This window comes from Aspergillus pseudoviridinutans (genome assembly GCF_018340605.1).
Source record: "Aspergillus pseudoviridinutans IFM 55266 DNA, scaffold_5, whole genome shotgun sequence".
Classification (NCBI taxonomy): Eukaryota; Fungi; Ascomycota; class Eurotiomycetes; order Eurotiales; family Aspergillaceae; genus Aspergillus; species Aspergillus pseudoviridinutans.
In genome coordinates this window covers 2,021,904-2,041,910 of record NW_025091285.1, presented here as the reverse complement: position 1 = coordinate 2,041,910, position 20,007 = coordinate 2,021,904, and the positions used below count along the sequence as shown (strand labels likewise).

The 20,007-nt window shown below is 50.3% G+C and overlaps 5 protein-coding genes across 5 annotated transcripts; 1 reads left to right on the top strand and 4 right to left on the bottom strand.

The window, feature by feature from the left end:
* Positions 1 to 678: 678 nt before the first annotated feature.
* On the top strand, positions 679 to 2,304 carry Asppvi_007768 (PDK/BCKDK family protein kinase; the record flags this gene model as incomplete). The annotated part of the gene is made up of 4 exons (XM_043303651.1): positions 679 to 892; positions 990 to 1,138; positions 1,197 to 2,176; positions 2,241 to 2,304. 4 exons carry the CDS (start codon positions 679 to 681, stop codon positions 2,302 to 2,304), a joined length of 1,407 nt encoding a protein of 468 aa, XP_043159586.1.
* A 909-nt stretch (positions 2,305 to 3,213) lies between these two features.
* On the bottom strand, positions 3,214 to 4,125 carry Asppvi_007767 (uncharacterized protein; the record flags this gene model as incomplete). Its single annotated transcript, XM_043303650.1, has 3 exons — positions 3,214 to 3,642; positions 3,747 to 3,916; positions 3,987 to 4,125. The coding sequence occupies 3 exons, from the start codon at positions 4,123 to 4,125 to the stop codon at positions 3,214 to 3,216; spliced, it is 738 nt and encodes a 245-aa protein (XP_043159585.1).
* Positions 4,126 to 5,111: 986 nt separating this feature from the next.
* Asppvi_007766 (SKN1/KRE6 family beta-glucan synthesis-associated protein) lies at positions 5,112 to 7,420 on the bottom strand (the record flags this gene model as incomplete). Its single annotated transcript, XM_043303649.1, has 6 exons — positions 5,112 to 5,175; positions 5,240 to 5,717; positions 5,794 to 6,316; positions 6,370 to 6,471; positions 6,541 to 6,721; positions 6,786 to 7,420. The coding sequence occupies 6 exons, from the start codon at positions 7,418 to 7,420 to the stop codon at positions 5,112 to 5,114; spliced, it is 1,983 nt and encodes a 660-aa protein (XP_043159584.1).
* A 2,615-nt stretch (positions 7,421 to 10,035) lies between these two features.
* Positions 10,036 to 10,637, bottom strand: Asppvi_007765 (uncharacterized protein; the record flags this gene model as incomplete). Its single annotated transcript, XM_043303648.1, has 2 exons — positions 10,036 to 10,325; positions 10,397 to 10,637. 2 exons carry the CDS (start codon positions 10,635 to 10,637, stop codon positions 10,036 to 10,038), a joined length of 531 nt encoding a protein of 176 aa, XP_043159583.1.
* A 687-nt stretch (positions 10,638 to 11,324) lies between these two features.
* Asppvi_007764 (60S ribosomal uL3 domain-containing protein) lies at positions 11,325 to 16,846 on the bottom strand (the record flags this gene model as incomplete). The annotated part of the gene is made up of 14 exons (XM_043303647.1): positions 11,325 to 11,580; positions 11,643 to 12,316; positions 12,387 to 12,543; positions 12,613 to 12,670; positions 12,757 to 12,788; positions 12,862 to 12,870; positions 13,777 to 15,242; positions 15,319 to 15,563; positions 15,626 to 15,782; positions 15,839 to 15,931; positions 15,987 to 16,166; positions 16,226 to 16,308; positions 16,387 to 16,581; positions 16,672 to 16,846. 14 exons carry the CDS (start codon positions 16,844 to 16,846, stop codon positions 11,325 to 11,327), a joined length of 3,780 nt encoding a protein of 1,259 aa, XP_043159582.1.
* Positions 16,847 to 20,007: the final 3,161 nt, after the last annotated feature.

The following is a 20,007-nucleotide window of genomic DNA, read 5'->3' as shown; positions in this document are numbered from 1 at the left end:
GTGGGCTTGCCGGCAAAACCAAAGTCAAGCTTCTCGGGCGAAGGGGAAATCCGGAGGATCTCTATTATTGTTTATTCACATTTCCACCCACTCTTCCGCTGCCATATGGGGCTGGAGGTGCTGTTAGACAGGGAGAAGGTGACTATCAGAACCAGTCTGGTCATGTAAAGCCGCTCTACAGGAAATTTTTCCCGAGCAGGAAAAGTGACCTCTTATATAAATCATCATCAGAGAGCCTCGCTGGGTCGTCGTCGCGCGAGAATCGGCTGATTCTCACCCGTTTTGCTCCTTCGGCCAGGCACGGGTACATCCCCACACGTGACCCCCCGGGTCTCCGCAACAGCAGCACAGTACTCCGTAGTGACTGATTTAGTATCGTGTCGTCTCCCTGTCGGTTGAGGGGATTCTCTTCAAATAGAATGCTTTGTAGCAGAAGCATTGAAACTCCTTAAATCGTACGACACACTCGTGAAATCGTGCTCTCATACCACTTCCGAACAAGCATATTTACCTCGTCCGCATGCCCATCCCCCTTGAGCCCCTCTTCCCCTCACTCCCTCCGAATCGGAGCTTCCAGAGCTCTTACCGCCCTGCGCTCTCCCTTGTGACTCAACAACCTCGGCAGCCGACGTCCGGGGTACCTCGACCGCTCTCTTCTCTCCCATCACCATCGTGTGCATGCCAACTCAGGTTCCCATCGCATTTCCAGTTGTATCATTTGGATTCTCTGGGTTAATTAAGCGTGCACATCAGGCCGTCTGGCCTGTATTTGAAGACGACATGTGGAAACCGTCGGAGAGACTGATGGAAACCATCAGACACTATGCGAGCTTCCCCGCCACAGGTGTCTCTCTCCGGCAGATGGTCCAGTTCGGTGACAGACCATCGACAGGTATGTGCATCGATCTAGTTCTCCCAGGATATCTTGAAGCGTTTCAATTGGGCAGCAGCCAGGGCTGATCTCATTGTCCGTCGGTCGGAGCCTGCAGGGACTCTCTTTCGTGCCTCACAATTTCTCTCCGAAGAGTTACCTATTCGCTTAGCACATCGCGTTCAGGATCTTGGAGAACTTCCTGATGGATTGAGTGAAATGCCATCGATCAAGAAGGTGCAGGACTGGTATGCGCAGTCGTTCGAGGTATGACTCCACGCTTGACGCCTCTTGCCCTAGTGACGGCTGCTCACGTGCTCCGCAGGAAATCATCAACCTGCCCCGACCAACTCTTTCTCAAGAAGTCAAAGCTCGCCTCTTACGGCCCGGGAAGATGAATGGCGGCTTTTCTAAAATTCTTTCCGAAACTACACAGAATCCCAGCATCAAGGAAGGGCAGTATCGGTCGTCCCCCTCGAACGGGAATGGCAACGGGAAGGGGCATGTCAGCCGAAGATACTTCTACCCCTCCGATGACCAAGGCCATTGGCCACCCGAATTGAACGACTACAACCAACGGTTCGCGAAGACTCTGCAGCATATCAAACGGCGGCACGACAGCGTCGTGACCACCGTAGCCCAGGGCATCTTGGAATGGAAGCGAAAACGCCAGCGTTTACAAATTGATTCTACTGTCCAGTCATTCTTAGATCGCTTTTATATGTCCCGTATCGGTATACGAATGTTGATCGGTCAACACATCGCCCTGACGGAACAAACGCATGTTCGCCACCCGAACTATGTCGGTATCATTTGCACCAAGACAAATGTTCGAGAAGTCGCACTCGAGGCCATTGACAATGCTCGTTTTGTCTGTGAGGATTACTATGGTCTTTTCGAAGCTCCGAAGATCCAGCTCATCTGCAAGGACGATCTCAACTTCATGTACGTTCCCGGTCACCTGTCGCACATGCTCTTCGAGACCCTCAAGAACTCGCTGCGTGCTGTGGTGGAGACCCACGGCGCGGACAAGGAAGCATTCCCTGTGACAAAGGTCATTGTGGCAGAAGGAAAGGAGGACATCACCATCAAAATCTCCGATGAAGGTGGTGGCATACCCCGATCTTCCATCCCGTTGGTGTGGACATACATGTACACTACCGTGGACCAGACGCCCAATCTGGATCCGGACTTCGATAAGAACGACTTCAAAGCTCCCATGGCTGGCTTTGGGTACGGGTTGCCAATCAGTCGCTTGTACGCTCGATACTTTGGTGGTGATCTCAAGTTGATCAGTATGGAAGGGTAAGCACATTCCTTCGAGGATGATCAAGTTTGTCTCGCGCTCAGACATTGACACTATTTGCAGATATGGCACAGATGTCTATCTCCATCTGAATCGGCTCTCTTCGAGCTCGGAGCCCCTGCAATGACAATTACCAGTCATGAGGGACGGTCGCGTTCGGTTCTCCACTTCCCACAGACTGCATCCTTTTTACTCGGAACCCGACCCGGCGCCGTCCCAAGGATTGACGCTGATGAACATTCAAGCCGCCCGAATGCGAAACCGGGAAGTTTCTGAGCGCAAACAGGTTGGTGATGCCGAAAGCATGCTCAACGCTGAAAATTTGAGCACGTAAGAGCCGCTACCTCACCTGCTTGCGGTTTGGACATGCATGTCGAAAAGGTAGATATCTGCGATAACAGGAGATCTGCTGATCTCAAATTGTGTTGCTACAAAGTGTGCTGGAATATTAGGAATTACTCGATTGTGAGCATCTGGCTTCAGTAGGATTCCATGTTGACAATCGAGTATTTCCTAATATTCCAGCGCACTCCACTCTTTCTATCATGAGAAAGAGCAGGACTTTTTCTTCAGCCTACCTGATACAACTCGACCCGCATACGAGGTAAATCTGTGAATGATAGTACTAGAAATTTCTAGTGAGAATTCGCAAAGGGGGAAGGGGAAAAGTTCATTTTTGATACCCCATTGAGGTTTTTCAATGCGGCAGTTGTCGGGAACTGGCAAAGCTTGGTGTTGAGTGGTTTGAAGTGATCTTGGTCTGCATTGTATATATGAGATGGCTAGACCGTGATGTACGGCTTTGGATTCACTATTTTGGTGGTCTCTTTTTTTGTGTTTGCGAGGTTCGCGGTTTGGGCCATGTATAGTATATAACATTATGGGCGGAATGGGGTTCATGGGTGTGGTATGTTTAGGCAAATATCAACATATATCAACGCAGAGCTTGAGCATAATTTTCCCAATCCGATCCGATCTCATGGTATCATCAAGATTACCAAGTCAATAACAGCCGACTACATAACTGAAACAAGAGTCAGGGCGAAAACCTCTGCATAGGAGACCCCGGATCATCGCGCTCAGCACCGCTCCATCTCCGCCTCCTCTCCCTCTCTCGCTGTTGCTGCTGCTGCCGACTCGCCGATACCTTGGCTTTACTCCGAGCCCGATCGGGGGTCTCCTTGCCCTTCTTCTTGGACGCAGAAGCAGGCGACGAAACGGCCGACCCTGGCCCAGACCCCGACCCCGACCCCGCGTCGGGACGCCGCCAGCCCCCATCGTCGTTCTCATGGACATCGACAATCCCCCGGCTGACCGTCATCGGGACCGAAGAGGAGGACGACGACGACGCAGTCGTCGACGGATGCTGAATGATGAAGCGGTCCGCGCGGATCTTGGCCGCCTCCTCGGGGTCCCCCGGTGCAAGGAGTTTGGACAAGAAGCGGCGGCGGGCTTGGGGGAGGGTCTGTTTCGTTCATTAGTATACACATACAACATAATATACACCTATCGCCATCTCTGTCATGATTCATGAGAGATGCTGACAGGGAAACGGAAGTCAGGACGCACCTCTTGATTAGCTAGTGCTTGCAGAGTGAGTAGTTCGCGGTCCAGGAGCACGCAGAGCGCGGCGTGCCGCTCCTCGCGCAGCCGGCTGCGGACTTTCTTTTCCTGCTCGAGGGTCGCGTGCCAGGCTGGGTAGCCGGGGCTGGGCATTCGGCCTGCTGAGGCGTTGTGGCCTGTGGGCTTTGATTAGAATTGGTCCAAACGATTGGGTTGTGGTTGTGGTTGGGATGGGATGTACTATACCGTATGCAATGAGTGGGTGCTGCGGATGCTGGGCCGGGGCATAGTCCACCTGCATTCCGCCGTGGTCGTCATCCTCATCGTCGTCGATGACGATGGGACGGCCGTGGTATCCGGTATTGGGGATGTTCGGGTTGAACATGCTGTAATGAGTCTGCTGCCTTGGTTTGTTTAGTTGAGGTTGGCAGGGAGCAGATCAACACCCAAAAGATTGATGGTGACTCAGATATAAGACGGGATATGGTCCCTCCCTGGAAAGAAAGCGAGACGAATGAGAACCAGTTGGGAAATTCCAAGTCCTACCCTCAAGTCGCACAGAAAAAGCTAAAGATGCACTCCAGGAGAAATAGTGCTGTAGGATGCCAAAGAGCTCAGGCGTAGCCAATGCGGGGAAGATTATATGGGAAAGACCATACGCGGTGGTGTCCACATCTTTTGCTCAGATAATCCCATTAAAGCTAGATCTGATGTTGGAGCCAGGATATCTCACCAGGAGACAGTCGAACATCTGGCTCGCGAGCAATGAAAACACCGTGGAAGAAGAACAGCGCAGTGAGGTGGATCACCTGCACAATGGTGATGAGTTTGCTTAGTCACCTTCTCACAACAACAGAGTCATGATGCCGTTGGCCTGATTTACTCTTATGCTTACAATTCACAAAGTGAACCCGGGTTATTTCTATATCTTGATCACTCGGCGATATTTATCAAGCAATTTTTGACTGACGAATCTCAGGGAACCAAGCCAGAGGTCATCAAGGAGAAATGGAAACCAGGATAGCAACGATGAATGCTAATTTCTAACTAGTATGATGAGATACAGAATCGAGTATGTAGCAGCACATAAGTGCCACAAGCCATGGGGTTTTGCGTGATACAAAGGAGACATTCAGCATGGCTTGAGATCTGCAAGTTCGTCAGACCTCCGTCAGAAAGATTTACACGCCTAACACCAGAATGTAATGCTGATAAAATAATCGTGCGCGAGGTCAACAAGGAACAGCACCTTCGTAGACGAGTCTTTGTTGGCAAGGTAGCCGGGAAAACATAGACAGGCGAATTGAGTAGGTCTTCTAGCCATCGTGGCAAAATGCGAAAAATATGGTTCTAAGGTAAATTGACGAAATATTATGGGACTCGTGAACACCCGTGTATGAAAGAATTGTTCGGCCACTTGTATCCGGCGCCGGACCTAGGAGAAGTCAGAGACACATCGAGGACGTTGACGTGGGTCAGGGATGAGCGAGTAAACGTACCATGTCGTTGTGTTGGCATTGCGGTAGGCTTTCGGGTGCTTCGAAATGTATTCGGTCGTCTCATAGCCCGGAGGGTCGCAAGTGACACTAATTTTGGCGGGATCCTGGTAAATACGAATATAATCGAACCGCATGATACCAGGCATGTAGTTTCTGATCGTGTCATTGACTGCCGCGAAGTTGTAGGCCATGCCCAAGTTCATGACGACGGCCATCGGCTCAAGCGGAATCATGCGCTGGCCAATATTGCCATTAGGGCCAATGGCTCTAGCATCCAAGGTCCAGGTTTTATGGGCCCCGACAAACCAGGTGATCTCTCCTTCAGCGCCGGGTGTATATTCAAAGGCGTAGACCTGGTACTCGTTACCGTTATACCACTTATTGTTCAGATTAGTGAGACCAGACATGGCTTGCTGATAGGGACCCCCTCTATAACTGTTGATTTCCGTTATGTGGCGATCATATACAGCCGTGAATTCTATAGTTTGTGAGCGTGAGATCAAGATCTCTGCTAAGAGATAGTGGTCTTCGTGATCAGGAACAGTAGAACTTACCGTAATCAGGCATGTACCATATGTCAAACGGCGCCATCTGCAAACTCTGAGAGACAGAGCCAACAACTGCATTTGGGTTATTGTTCAGGGCAGTCACACTTGCCTCGATCACATCGATCTCTGGCGCACTTCTTGATTTGCCAGGGCTTGGATGTTCCTCGCCTGCGCAGGTACAGGCAGGCAAGCGCATCCCAGGAAGGTAACTGATGCCATCGGTAGAACTCTGGTTTGGTGTGATGCCCGCATCACACTTATCATGATAACTGTATGGCCACACTCCTTCTGTGGTTGCAGCGTATCCAGGCCGGGCCAGGTTCCCCATCGCCCAGAAACCGGGCCAGAATCCAGACACATCACCGGCACCCGGCAGGGATATGCTTGCTTCCAGGCGGCCCCCCGAGAAGCACAGCTTGTTCCAGCTCTGTACCATTCCCGATCGGTATTTCAGCTCATGATTAGGGAAGGCATCGAAACGAATCTCCAGGACCCCGTTTCTGGTCGTTACCGCATCCGGATCGTACCACTGCAGAGACGTCAGCCTGAACTTCAGTTGGTTATACACGTATTATGGCTGACCTCCAAATCCTGCGTCACACCGTACCAGAGATCAACCGCCTGATAGAACGGGTCATCTCCTTCATAAAAAGTCCGGCCCTCAGTATTAAACTCGTCCGAAAACTGGATGATAGATATCAGTGTTTCGTCCAATGAGATGACAGAAAACAAAAGATAGGACCCTCAGCTTACTACAAGCGTCCACTCCTTCCCATCTGCAGCAATCTTGGTTTTGGCGGAATTTGGCGTGTCCGGATCTATCAAGCCTCTTCGTATGTTCGACAGCAACGGGCGTTCCCCTACTTCTAGACAGAGCGTATCACCCGAGCTACATTTGGGCCGAGATTTATCCAGCATGCCTTTCACCGCCGTTCTAAGAAGCCATTGTGGTCAGTTGATGCATTTGAGCGGTATCGACGGGAGAAATCAAAACATACATCACGGGATAACCAATGAACAGTGCCAGAAAACCTAAAGTCAGCAGTACTAGGCCCGTCACATTCATGATACCGCGGCGATTCCACAAGTCGCATTGTCCTTCTTTATCGTTGGGATCTGGGTTATGCAGGTAGTCGTCCTTTTCCTCCGGCTCAGGAAAGAGCAGCAAGCCGTCCGTGGGCGTGATGTTGTACTTTTCGGCAACTGTCTGCGTGTTCACATCATTTTCATCGCTATCTGCCCGGGATGGGGCGCGTGAATCTTCACATAGGCTGTAAGGATATCCCCTCGTATCGTAACTTCCTGCCTCTGAGCTCCAGCTCGTTCGCCTTGACGAACGTATTGAAGCTGCTGGTGATCGGTATGGTTCGTACTCTTCCTTGAAACGACGTGGGCGCGGTGGTAGCAGAAATTCAGATGAATCTTGCAGATCGGAGGACCCGTATACTGTGTGTAATGTCCCAGCAGACGGTGAAAGGGCCACACCTGGTATCAAAGCTCGCCCAATTTGATGACTGGGCACTCTCGGTAAGCGGTCATCTGAATCGGTAATGGGCTCATGTTGGCCGGAGTTAATTCGGATTTGAATGCGAGGGACATCCTTAGCGCTATGCGTTGAGGAGCTGTCGGACATTCTGACGTAGTCCGAATACTCTCTCTAAGGATCTATGAACCTGTGTGGAGGCCGGTGCGAGAGACAAGTCGCCGCTGACGCTTTGCCGACAGTTCGCTGGTAGATTGGCTGTATGTTTATCACCACAGAATGATTCCTGGCCAGCCGTACCAATCCGTGTTCCACCTCCTGCTCCAACCTACTAGTCGCTCTCTCGATCCTTTCGATTGCGTTATCCGAGGATCATTGCCAGAAGATCCGCTCTCACAAATTCTGTGGCTTCAGGAGCCGGAAGTGTACATTCAACCTTTCCAAGTCGGTAGATCGAGTCGATATTTGGTACCCTCAGATACCTGGCCTGCGCGGAATGACTGACAGCTGAATCGTGACACCGATGGTGTACCGGTGTTGGAAGAGTGTTGGACAACGGAAATAAAGATAATACTCACTTGTTACTTTCTTGAGAAAGTAAGCTCAAATAGAAAGTATTGAGAGAGACAAAGAGGGACAGAGTGACTGGAGAACTTGAGATGGGAGTGGGTGTAAACAATGGGGGAAGGCCGATAGAAGGTGTCACACCAAGAATTACAGAAAAAGAGGGGGAATGATCAAAAGCAAGTGTGAGAGAGACAGCGAAACAATGTATTGCAACTATTCAATAAGTGAAGGTTCTTGGGGGATCAGAAAGGGATAGCAGAGCAGGTTTGCAGTTCTGTTTGCCCAGTTGTCCCTACATAAGAATCAAGTTCCCTCTTCCTTGTTCTTCTAGCAGGTTAACGATCAAGGGATCCATATTCCATGAGGACGAACCTCGAAATACTTTGCATTCATTGGTAGTAATAACAACAGCGCCGAAACAAGCATAGCAACTCTAAGCACTGAGGCAATCCGCCATGGTTACCAAGGGTCACCCTCCCATCCAGGAATGCTCTCGTTTAGGAGGGGCGATGCTTGGGAGTACTAGCCGGCATTGAAGACCCACCATCCTTGACTGAGGTCTTTGATATCCTGCAGACCGGTTCGAATAGCTGGTGGCTGTATGATGGCCGAGAACATCGGAGGCGAGTGTATGCCGTACAGCTAGTAATCAGTTAATGATATCGATCCATATAGTCATGGACTCCATTCTGAGAGCAAGGTTGGCTGCAAAGACGTTCAAGTGCAAAATAAAGGAGCCAAAGGACAGAAATTAGACTACAGAGAGTGGTTGCTAGCCAGGGTCGCTCTGGAATGGAGGATGAAGTTAAGGGAATTCCACGGCAACAGGGAAGAAAAGGTATGTGCATAATCAAGGTAACTAATGTGCCTGTAGACATGTGGGCCTCAGTCCATGAATCAGGCACACAGCAGCTAAGCCGTTTGGGGTTAGTTTGTTGATCGTTTTGGATGCTGTTCAAGCACCAAGGACAAGCAAAGAATTAGATACATATAACCACCAAGAGTCATCCGCGTTAATATGTGATGAGATTTTATCTCGAGTCAACCCAGTTCATTCCCTGGTGGTACTCTTTCCCGCTGATGACTTCGCTGAATTAATTAACACCGGAACGAGGCAGACAAGCCATCCTCTACTCCGTACATACCCCCTAGCGCAGCAACGACAACGACAACAATGGAGCCAAGGACAATCTGTCTCAAGTCAATGGCAGTAAAGGTCTATATACTTATTGGTTTTTGGAATCCAGATGCTGAGATCAATTCCAGCTGGATTCCCGATGTCTCAATCAGACATGTAATATCACACATGACAGCCTAAAACAGGGCCATTCCAGAACACGCGTCCTTTTCTGCAGTTGTGAATCTTGACTGCTACTTGCAGGGTAATGATATGCATCAATGTTTTCATTAGGTGGCTCAGTCATAATATGTCAACTATCAACTCTTCTATAATAGCCAGTGAAGGCCAGAGAAAGCTGCCGATAAGCTATCACGGTATCTACCAAATGGACAGTCCGTCGTCATGTTTATCCTCGTTCCTCCAACAAGACAGACACATACCAATATTGTGCCATTCCAACTGGGTCAAAAGTCAGTCAGCTTCCTGAAACGTGCGTCCTAGCAGGCACTCATGAGCTTGTCAACTGTGATTATGCTGCTCATCGGCCAAGTTGGCGTTAGATACTTGCTTAGAGCCCGGCACATAGATTGCCCTACAACTTCACTTACCACATTACGCTCGTTTGGATCGTCGATGCGTAGCTCTATGTATTCTATCTCTTCTTCAGTATATCAGGTTATCCATGAGGACGCCAGTAGTTAAGAATTTGGACGAAGACCAGCCTTCTCTGAGAACTATTAGCCGAAGCTTGTTGGCTTGTATAAGGCAAACGAAAGCACACTGAGTGTAGAATGACATATGTGCATACAAATCCGCATAATAATCATAATGTTTGCAGATCAATAGCTCGCACGCAGAACTTGGTCGACGTGGTTGCCGTTATGGTTACCTTATTATTTCGTGACATGCAAGAGAGAATATATATTTATGGCGTATTGTACAGTGAACTTCGGGAACGCCAGAACTAAAGAGCTCAAACTATCTTAGATATATATCACGTTAATCGTCATCTGGCTATATTAATTACAAGATCACAGCTGATCGAACGCTCAGACCAGAGAGGGAAAAGAAATGCAAGCTAAGACTCGATCGCCTTCGCCCTCAGTCCCACGATAGTCCCTCCCTCAGCATCCAAACTCAAAATATAATACTGAACGCGCGATTTGCCAACTTCCACCCGGTACACCTTAACCTCTACATCCGATTCATCAATGCCAGGCTCGCCACCACCAAAAGCCTGCGCGACCGCGGCCCGCACCGCACGCAGAGCAGCCGAGTACTGGTTCTTAGGATCAAAGGTCGAAGGCGTCAAGGTCTCAATGGACGAGGAGAGGTCAGCGTCAGGAGAGATGAGTCTCGAGAATTCGGCTGTGCATAAGGCCGCGTTAGCAAATGCACTTTGTATCAGGCAGTCCGACTCTTCATCGGGATACACGAACCAGGACCGGGCCAAGTCCCCTTATTCGCGCCCTCCCATCTCAATGTTACCGGCTCAAAGGGCTCGTCTGTCTCGGAGATGTAGTACGCATCCACTGATCTGAGTGGAGCGGGGATCTGGACGCCAACATCGACGGTTTCCGTGCGCACGCCGGACGACTGCTGAGTTTGTTGTGCTCGAGCGTTATTAAGGTCTGCGTTGGCCTTATCCAGGAACGACATGTAAGCGTCATCTGAAGACATGGCTCGAGAGATGATGGGTTTGCGGCGAGGGTTCGGTGATGGGATGCTGTAGTGGGTTTGGTGGGACGAAACGAGGAGTATCTGATTCCGCGGAGAAGTTCGAATACGCAAGTGGGGATATGAGTGACAACGAGAGGTAACAGTAAAGCTTCGAGACTTTAAAATCAGAGAGGGGGGAGAGAGGGCAGCCCGATTTGGTGATGCAGTTGAAGTTGAAGCCCAAACCAGGTTGCGATTAATGACGCAATAGACCGTGCGGCTCAGCTGCCACCGACGCATGGGTGCTTCAACAAACGGCCACTGCCTCTTAGAATCGACAATTGGATAAAAATATGTAAGTAGACTGCAAAATGTCACATGGCAGGAATGACGAAGTTTCGTCAGCAGCAAATGAGACCTAGGAGAAGACAAAGGAATTCCAGGAGAGATTTCGGCAGGCGCAAACTTTTATCCTAAGCCCTTGGGTTACAACTCTTTTACACATATGGTAATTTTGGAGGGTACACTACTTGATCGCCTTGTGAAGACTATCTTCTTTGGAACATCATCATATTACCTTAAGCTACATGAGTACTTGGAAACAGGCATCACTGATCATTCAGCGGAAGGCGTAGGCTTTGAAGGTATTGTTCGCTTTTTTATTGAAAAAAGTAAGAAGCTGCACTACACCAAACCGACATAAACACCTTAAGCAGAAGTAACAAGGTCCTTCTTGAGGGTACCCATGAATGCACGCTTCTCCTCGGGTGTCTGGAAAGCACCGTGGCCGAACTTGGAGGAGGTATCGATCCACTTGAGCTCGACCTTCTCGGTGGCTCTCCGGCTGGTCTGGGGGTAAAGGGTCTTGCGCAGAGTCATAACACGCTTCTTGACACCGGGAACGGAGCCCTTGACCATGACATAGTCGTTCTTGACCTCACCATAGCGGACGAAACCACCCATGCTATAAAGAGATTTCATTAGCGATATTGTTCAGTCGAGCAGTCCAGTTGATTTGGTACTTACGGAGTAATCTGCTTCTTGGAGATATCGAACTCGGTGGAGGCGTTACCCTCGTCAGAGCCCTTGCCAATGCGGAAGACCTTGTGGTTGCAAGAGGTACGGTGGTGGTAACCCATCTGACCGGCACGGGCAACAGTCCACTGGACGTGGCTAGGATGCCAAGCACCGATACAAGCAACCTTACGCAGACCCTTGTGAGTCTTACGGGGAAGCTTCTTGGTGCCCCAACGGCTGGTGACACCCTGGAAACCGTGACCCTTGGTGACGGCAATGACATCGATCATCTCGTCCTTCTCGAAGATGCTGTCGATCTCAATGGGCTTCTCGAACAGGTTGCGGGCGAAGTCAACCTTGTCGGCAACGGAGCCACCGTTGACCTGGATCTCCATCAAGTGGGCCTTCTTCTGCTTGAGAGGGGTCTTGCGGATCTGGGTGTGGGCGAGGACACGGACGACAGTGCAGTACTTCTTGATGCGCTCAAGCTCACGGGTGACGGAGGCACCGCTCTCCTCAGCGTGCTTCTTGGCGTACTTGGTGAAGGCCTTCTTCTTGCTCTTGTACCAGTTCTTGTAGAAGCGGCGCTTGACCTCGTCGCTCAGGTGCTCAGCCCAGACGGTGGTGAGTGAGCGGAGACCACGGGGAGTCTCGATGTAACCGACAACACCGACAGCAACAAGCTATAACCAGTAAAGTGTAAGTGACTGTCCAGTTCTGTAACCAACCAAATCCAGGGGTCAATGGACATACAGGAGGAGTCTCGATGATGGTAACAGCCTCAACAATCTCCTTCTTGTGCATCTTGGCACCGGGTCTGTCAAGGTCACGGACGACGGTGGTCATACCGGCCTTGTAACCCATGGAGGCCGTCAGGTGGACGGGCTTCTTGGGGTCATCCTTGGGGAAGCTGTCGCACACTCAGCATACTGTCTCTTTTTTTGGTCTCGAGATTGAAAATTGTAGCGGCTAAACTAACCTCTTGACCTTTCCACGGTGTCTGGCAGCGCGCTTGCGCGGCAGGAAGGCAAGAGAGCCTGTGAGGACGTTGGTCAGTATATCGCACACACACAGAGCGCAGAAATTTCGACGCCATCGAAGGAGGAAAACGAGGTTGACGAACCGTGCCGAGGCGCTTCGTACTTCCGGTGACTCCTGAAAAAAATATGAAATCAGCGATGGGATTCTTTAACATTATAATTGATCTGTATTCGAGCGCAAAACTTACATCTTGACCCTGTTGTCGTTAGTCGTCGAAGTGGTGAGTGAGAGTGTCTATCTCTAAGTTTGCCGAAGGTCGTTATTTTGCACGGTTAACGAATGTGGGCTGACCTAAGCGAAGTCTTGGCGACACATTTCCTCTTGCGGATAAGCGACCCTGGCGTGACTAAGACACAGAAAACCCGCGCCTCGCTAGCGGCCTGAGGCACACATTTCTCTGGCCTTGTCCTCTTCTGGCATACTCCATACGGCTATGCCCAGGCACGAAACTAGTTACCTTACTCGTACAATGATATTCAATCACATTCCACTTATCTCAGCATTGTACAGCTTACCCAGCATCGTTTGAGATATTATGACTGAAGAGACTACCGTGGAGAGAAGAAATGTCGTAACATCAAATTTGACTTTTGAGTCAACTACCTGCAACTACTACAACATCGAAATTCCCACTTCTTTCAAGAATACAAGGCTGCGTCTACAACGAGTCAACACATCCCAACCAAATACGGAAAACAAAAGCGGTGCTCTGAAAAAGATATTGTCATTTCTGAAAGAAGAGTTTCTGAATCATGCACAGGGAAATTGAAAAGCAGTGGAGATGAGAGAAGATATCTGGACAAAGGGGGGCTCAAAAGGCGGGTACAAGAGAGGACGTAAACAAGAAATAGTTCCTCGTAGCTAGGACGCCGATGGCTTTCATAGAGTACAGACTTGAATGCGTAAGTAACAGCTAGCGTGAATGCCACCGGAAAGGAGAACCATAAAGAAGAAAGGAAAGGGGAATTTTGAAGGGTAAACGAGGGTACGAAAGATTGTTCATAATAGACATCTTCGGAGGCATGTTCGCTTGACAGCGCCATATTGCAATCATCAGATGGGCTACGTGGACAAGAGCTGATCATGTGTTTAGGCTGCAGACTCCTGTTTCGACTGGGAAGTCTGGGCGCCACTGCTCAGAACCCCGTTGCTGCTGCTGCTACCCGCAGCAGGACTGCCCTTAGCGGCAGTGCTGGTTCTCTTCTCGTCATCCCCATCGTCATCGTAGTTCTCATCAACGTCCATCTTACGCGCAGCAGGCTCATGGGCTGGAACCTGCTCACTACGAGCCGGTTCTTCCTTCACCTGCACTTGGGTTGGTGGAGCACCTGCTTGAGGCCCGTTGGAAGCTGGAGCAGGGCCCTCGTTCATGGGAGGCAGGCTCGAACCGGTCGCGTGTTGAGGCATGTGCTGAATGGATGGGAGGGTTGGAGGATGGTGCGCAGCCTCTGATGGATGGTAGCTCTCGTTCACGCGGCGCTGGTCCTCGCGTCGCGCCTCCGAGGAACCACGACGTTGCATCTCGCCAGGCGACGGCATGCGGTTCGGAGGGGTCACGCGGCGAGCGACCTGATCATCCAAGCGGACACGGGTTTCCTCATTGGCAACCTTCTTTGAAGGGCCCGACTCCCCTTCCCACTCCCGACCCCGCTTCATTGCCGAGGTTGGGCGATCTTCACGTTCTCGAGCAGCGGCTTCGGCAGCAGTGATCGCAGAAGCTGGAGCAGGGGCACCACCTGCGATGCCAGTGCTACTAGTCCCCTGAATTGGCACACTCGGGCCATGATGATACTGCTGGTGAGGGTAGGTAGAACCGGGCGATGATGGCCTCTCCTCACGGATGGGCCGGATCTCTGTCGGCGGTGTGAACGGGCGAGGGTATGGTGGCAGAGGTCCAGCAGAAGCAGGGGCACCGTTAGGCCCAGTTGGGCCTGTGGGGGGTGCAGCAGAAGTAGGAGCGGGTGGCAAGGGTCCGCGAGTAGCGGAGGCAAAAGGAGTAGTACCGGCGGGAGCTCGATCATGTGGCGGCGGCGGCGGGTTGGGTAGTTGGGGCAGTGCGTGTGCAGGCGCAAATGCACCTGGGCCCGCAACCGTGGTCTTCGGAGAACGAGCTGCTGGAGCACGAACACCATCAGGGAAGGCCCTGCCAGGCTCTTGGCGTGGGCTTGGTTGCTGAAGAGCCACCGGGCCCCGAACTTGGTCACGGTGGTCGAAACCGTTGGCTGGCTGGGGCTGCGCCTGATTCTGAGACTGCACCTCGTTGATGCCGCGATTCCAGTCGGCGATCTGCCTTGGAGGAGCGGGAGGCTGAGGAGGCGGGCCTCCAGTTGGAGCTGGTGCTCCCCACTGTGGGGCTGGAGGAGCGCCCACACCAGGAGCCTGGTAAGCCTGTGGATGAACGTCCTGAGGTTGAGGAGCAGGCGCAGGAGCACTGTTCTGGTTGGAGCCTGAGAGCTGGCTTTGCAGCAGCTGCAGACGAGCCTTGATGTGGACATTAGTAGGATCAAGATCGGCGGCGCGACCATAAGCGTCAAGAGCATCCGCGATCTGGTTGTTGCAGGACTCATACTACAAGAGCGGTGGTCAGCGACTTCGGTCTCCCGCGCGTTTTCTCCCCAAACAAACCCCCCGCAACTTGACTTACCAGAGTTCCCAGATCGTACCACACCTCGGAGATGTAAGGATTCAAGCGGATTGCACGAGAGTAAGCGTCCAATGCATCGCGATACTGGTTGATCTGATAGTACAAAACGCCAATCGAACACCAGAAAGTCGGATTGCGTCCATCACGGTAGACAGCCTGTTGATATGCTTCGTAGGCCTTCGGATACTTGGCTTGCGACATGTAGCAACGACCAAGAAGGTACCAGCTTTGTGCGTCGCTGTTGTCTAAAAAGAAGCAAGGCTTGTTAGCGCTTGCTCAGGGTCGAGGATATGAGCTAACAACTTACCTGCGCTAACAGATTTTTCAAGGTATTCAATGGCCTTTTCTTGACTTGCATAGCTGTTGCTTTGCTGATGGTAAAGCCAACCGAGTTGTTGAAGTACCTTTGCATGGTTGGGATCACGGTCTAGGACCCTCCTATAGGCTGCCTGGGCAGACTCAAACTGTGGTGTTGTCAGCTTATATATGAGCGGCCAAGTGAGATTATGAGACAACTTACGTCCTTCTGTTGCTCATGAACATGGCCAATCTGGAACCAGATATCTTCCTCTGTAAGAGGACGAGGAGGGTCGCTGACGATGTATTTGAAGCACTGAAATTGCGGTAAGCAAAGAGGCTACATATATAGAGGAGACCGATGAACGAACCTCTAAGCTCTGGTTGAACTTTTGTTGTTGTTTGTATATGATGCCGAGTCTGAAGTAGATTTCATTGGCCTTCTCAAAGTCGGGAGCCATCCGCATGACTTGAGAGAAAGCCTCCTCGGCATGGTCAAGGGAGCCATAGCGATCATATAAGATACCAATTCCGTACCAGAGTTTGGGTTCCTGTCATAAAAATTGCGGTTAGCCTTTTAAAGCGAAAGAGTGTAGGAGAAGATACGAACCTTGGGATCACGCAGGTGATAAAGCGCCTGCTGGTAAGAAGTATAGGCTTCTTGCAGATTATCCATCATTAGATGGCAATGACCTGCAATGTTTGTCAGTCACCGTGATGAGACAGTAGACAAACCAAGGTCTGGGAGCGTCTCCTAATTACMTAAACTACCCCAGGTTTCTCCACTGGTCGGGTCTAATTTGAGAATGTTCTGAAGGTACTCGATCGCCTTCGGAAATTGTTCCTTGGTCCGGAGGATGCACGATATGGCGTTCATAGCAGGGATTGACCATTGGTTATGTCGAAGCGCTTGCTCATAAGCGTTCATAGCACCATCAAGATCGCCCATCAATTCAGTAAGACTACCTGTTATTGCGCAAAGAAGACAAGTCAGCCAAACAGGGTTCGGAATAGAGGCGGAGCACCTTCTAACGGCGACGATGACGAGTAACGTACCAATTTGAAGCCAGACCTGCTCATTAAGCGCTGCGATTTTCTGAGCAGTAGTCAGAGGAGGACCCTTCTGACCTTGAGACTGCAGCGGCATATGACCATTGACTTGCGGGTGAGCTGCAAGATGACCATGGTGGGGAGCTACGCCCCCAGTAGGCGACGGTTGAGTGTGGGCCATTCTGCTGGCAAAGAGATTATTCGGAATCGCAACAGAAAGAGACTAAGACACTTCTGTGACTTTGTATCCCATAAACCTTGCGACACGATGATGCAATCAATGTTCGTGTTACTGGAACGTTGCACAGCTGGCGATTTTGGTGCGATTGCGATGATCTGCGAAGTAAATGTGTCCTCTATCGGAAGACTTGCAAACTATCTCGCCAACGGCTGCGAAGAACCTCGATTTGAGGAATCCGGATGATGGAAATGACAGTTTCTCGGTTGAACAATGCGACCGATTGAAGGAAGAAGTCCCGTCACGATCCTCGAAGAGAAAATGAAGATTTGTCAGAGAACTCCAATGATAAAGAGCTGCCGTACTAGAGCGCTAACAGCCGCAGACAACGAGGAGAGTTGAGATGCGGCTGAGCGGCGCCAATGAGGCGAGAAGCAACGGTGCCACGGCAAAGCACGAGAAGAAAGGGAGAATTGAAGTGCGAAACTGAACAGGATGAAGTAGATGAGAATGGGATAGAGTCAGGTGAGTGGGGAAAGGGATGATGCGCAGACAAAAAAAGGCCAAAAACCAAGCAAGAGGCGGGAGCAATAAGCAGAAGGGAGAAGAGAAGAAGAGAGAGAAGAGAGGAGAGGAAAGAGGGAAAGGCCGAGGGGCTGGTGGTAAGAGGGTGAATTCTGCCAAGTCGCGCTAGTGGTTGTGTAGCTCTCGAGCAGTAGGAAGCAAAGAAAGCACAGAAAAAGGCGAGATGGCGGTCGTCCGGCGCCAAGCCAAAGACAGCAGCTTGACGTCCAGGAACGGCCTAGCTCGGTGGGGACAATCTGGAGTCGTGTCTGCGGGTATTTACAGTTAATATTTTCCGTGCGCCGGAAGTTGGAACGCTTGTGGTGAAAACGGTGCAGTCCTTCCAGGCTCCCAGCGCCTGCCTCCCGCCCTATTTTTACCAGTATACAATATCCGATAAAATAGGATAAATAGTAGGATAGAATATTGTTACTGGTAAATATTTTTATAGCCCCTGACGATATCTCAGAGTAACTTATGAGTTTTTGACTGATGGCGTCACCATTCTCAAGCTTTATTAAGAATTAAGCCTACAGCGTCCGGCTACTCAAAAATGGAGCGGATTCTCTTTCGTTTTTATACGAGGATATCCATAAATAAATCCGGTTATTCTTGGACTTATGGCTCTCTTTCCCTCTAGAACAGAAACTAAAGGTCAAAATACTAGGGCTGCCTTTCTGCAGTGTGCATGTCCGACTGCCCGTCAGAGTTGACAGATAGGAGGCTTAGTTAGTACCGGGTTGGCAAGCGGGGCTCAGCCAGTAACACAACTAATAATAGGGTAAGCTACTCCGTACGATCCCTGTACTAAGTAATAGCAGGCTAGTAGGAACTTAGCAAGTTACATAGTGACTGACCCTGAGCGCGATTCTAAAATCTGAAACAGTCGATTGAGAGGGGAATCCATTATGAGTGGTCTTAAAGACCTAGACCGTCTTGAGCGCTGGCAAAGGCATGAGGAGAGTGGGAAGTGCGATCATCAAGTAACAAAATTACTAGTTTAACAGCCAAGCTACTCCGTAGTAAGGAAGCAGAAATTTTGGAGTACATCGTAAGATTAATTTATGGATTTGTGGATATTATTCGACCTTGGAGTGTTACGGAGTCCCGGAGTCAACCTTCGAAGGCATGTCACTGATTTGGCGACTGCAAGCGCCAGAATCAGCGACGCACTGCCGTGATGTGGAAGGTCTAGCACGAACCCCCGGTTGTGACTCGCCGAGGGACTGCTGGTGGACCATGGAAGAGGGATCCACTATCTCTTCCCCGTGCCATGAAATCAGTTAGTGTACTAATTTAATTGAGTTTGCCATTTTTTTATTTTTTTAATTTTTCCCTTCTTAATTTTAAATTAAAAATTCCTAGTGCGTCATTATTACGGAGCCGCCCATGCTCTTTGGTTGGGGGGCGGTGGGACCCGAACCCCGTAAATGACTGGCGAATGGTCATAAGCTCAATAGCCTAAGCTCCCGGGCAGCCCCTAGTCAGGCATGCGGCGTATCTACGGAGTAGTGGTAAATAGTCCACTCCTTGACCACCTGCACAATGTTGCAGACTAGGCTTGCACCCGCCCCGTCGCCCCTCCATCAATAAAAAAAAATTATTAATGGTAATAATAATCCAAAAAGGAAAAGGTTAAAAAAAGGAAAAGAAAATACTTTACCTTATGACTATGAGGCTGGGTATGCAGACTTAATAAATTTATGTATTTAACAAGTTGCAGAGATCTCTGTACTACAACAGCCAAGGATGATGATCCAGTCACATCCTCCATACCTAGTGCCTGGTACCTTACCCATAGCCTATTGAGCCGAGTCACAACTCGAGTCGCGTCTCCCGCAAACCTACACTGGTCAGGCGCATATTCCTGGTCGATAACAATCATGATCAATCATTATCCAGTTTGGCCGTCCTTACTTTATTTTCTACGAGGAGGACTCACAAGGTGAGAGGAGTCCGTTTTTGACATCTGTCAGGCAGATCCGCGTGCAAATGTTCCTCGGTAGCTGCAGGTATGAAGGGAAAGGGGTAGAGTAGTATCTGGCTCCAGTGTCCCATTTCGAAACAGGACACATTTAATATTTCCAATTCACCAAAATCATTCGAGGAAAGCAGTTCCTGGAGCCCATTAGTTCATTATTATACTTTCCAGGCGATCCGAAGACGGTGCTTTCCCAATCTCCATTCCCCTTTTGCCCCTCCCGTCATTCATTGTCACCTAGCTTGCTGCAGCTCCACAGCAACCACTTGCCTGGAAGAACCATCAGCACCAGCCACTACGCAGCCCACAGTCATCCCAGCCACATGCCTGATGCACTTGTCGCAGATGTGCTTCCTAGATCACTTACGTCCACACATTCCAGGTTGTGGAGCCATTCCCGGCCGAAATTCTGATCAGTCGCCGGCTTCTCTTGGAGCCTTCCTAGGCCCTCCATTTCTTGATGCAGGATACATCACTTGGCTCGACCACCAATCTCCGATCGTTATTTACTCATCTTTCGGCTTTTCCCTCCCCTCCCCAACGTACGTACTCTATTTGACCCTCAGTGTTTATGGATAGACAATAGTGATAAAAGTGTCAGCTCTCCTACAGTAAAAAT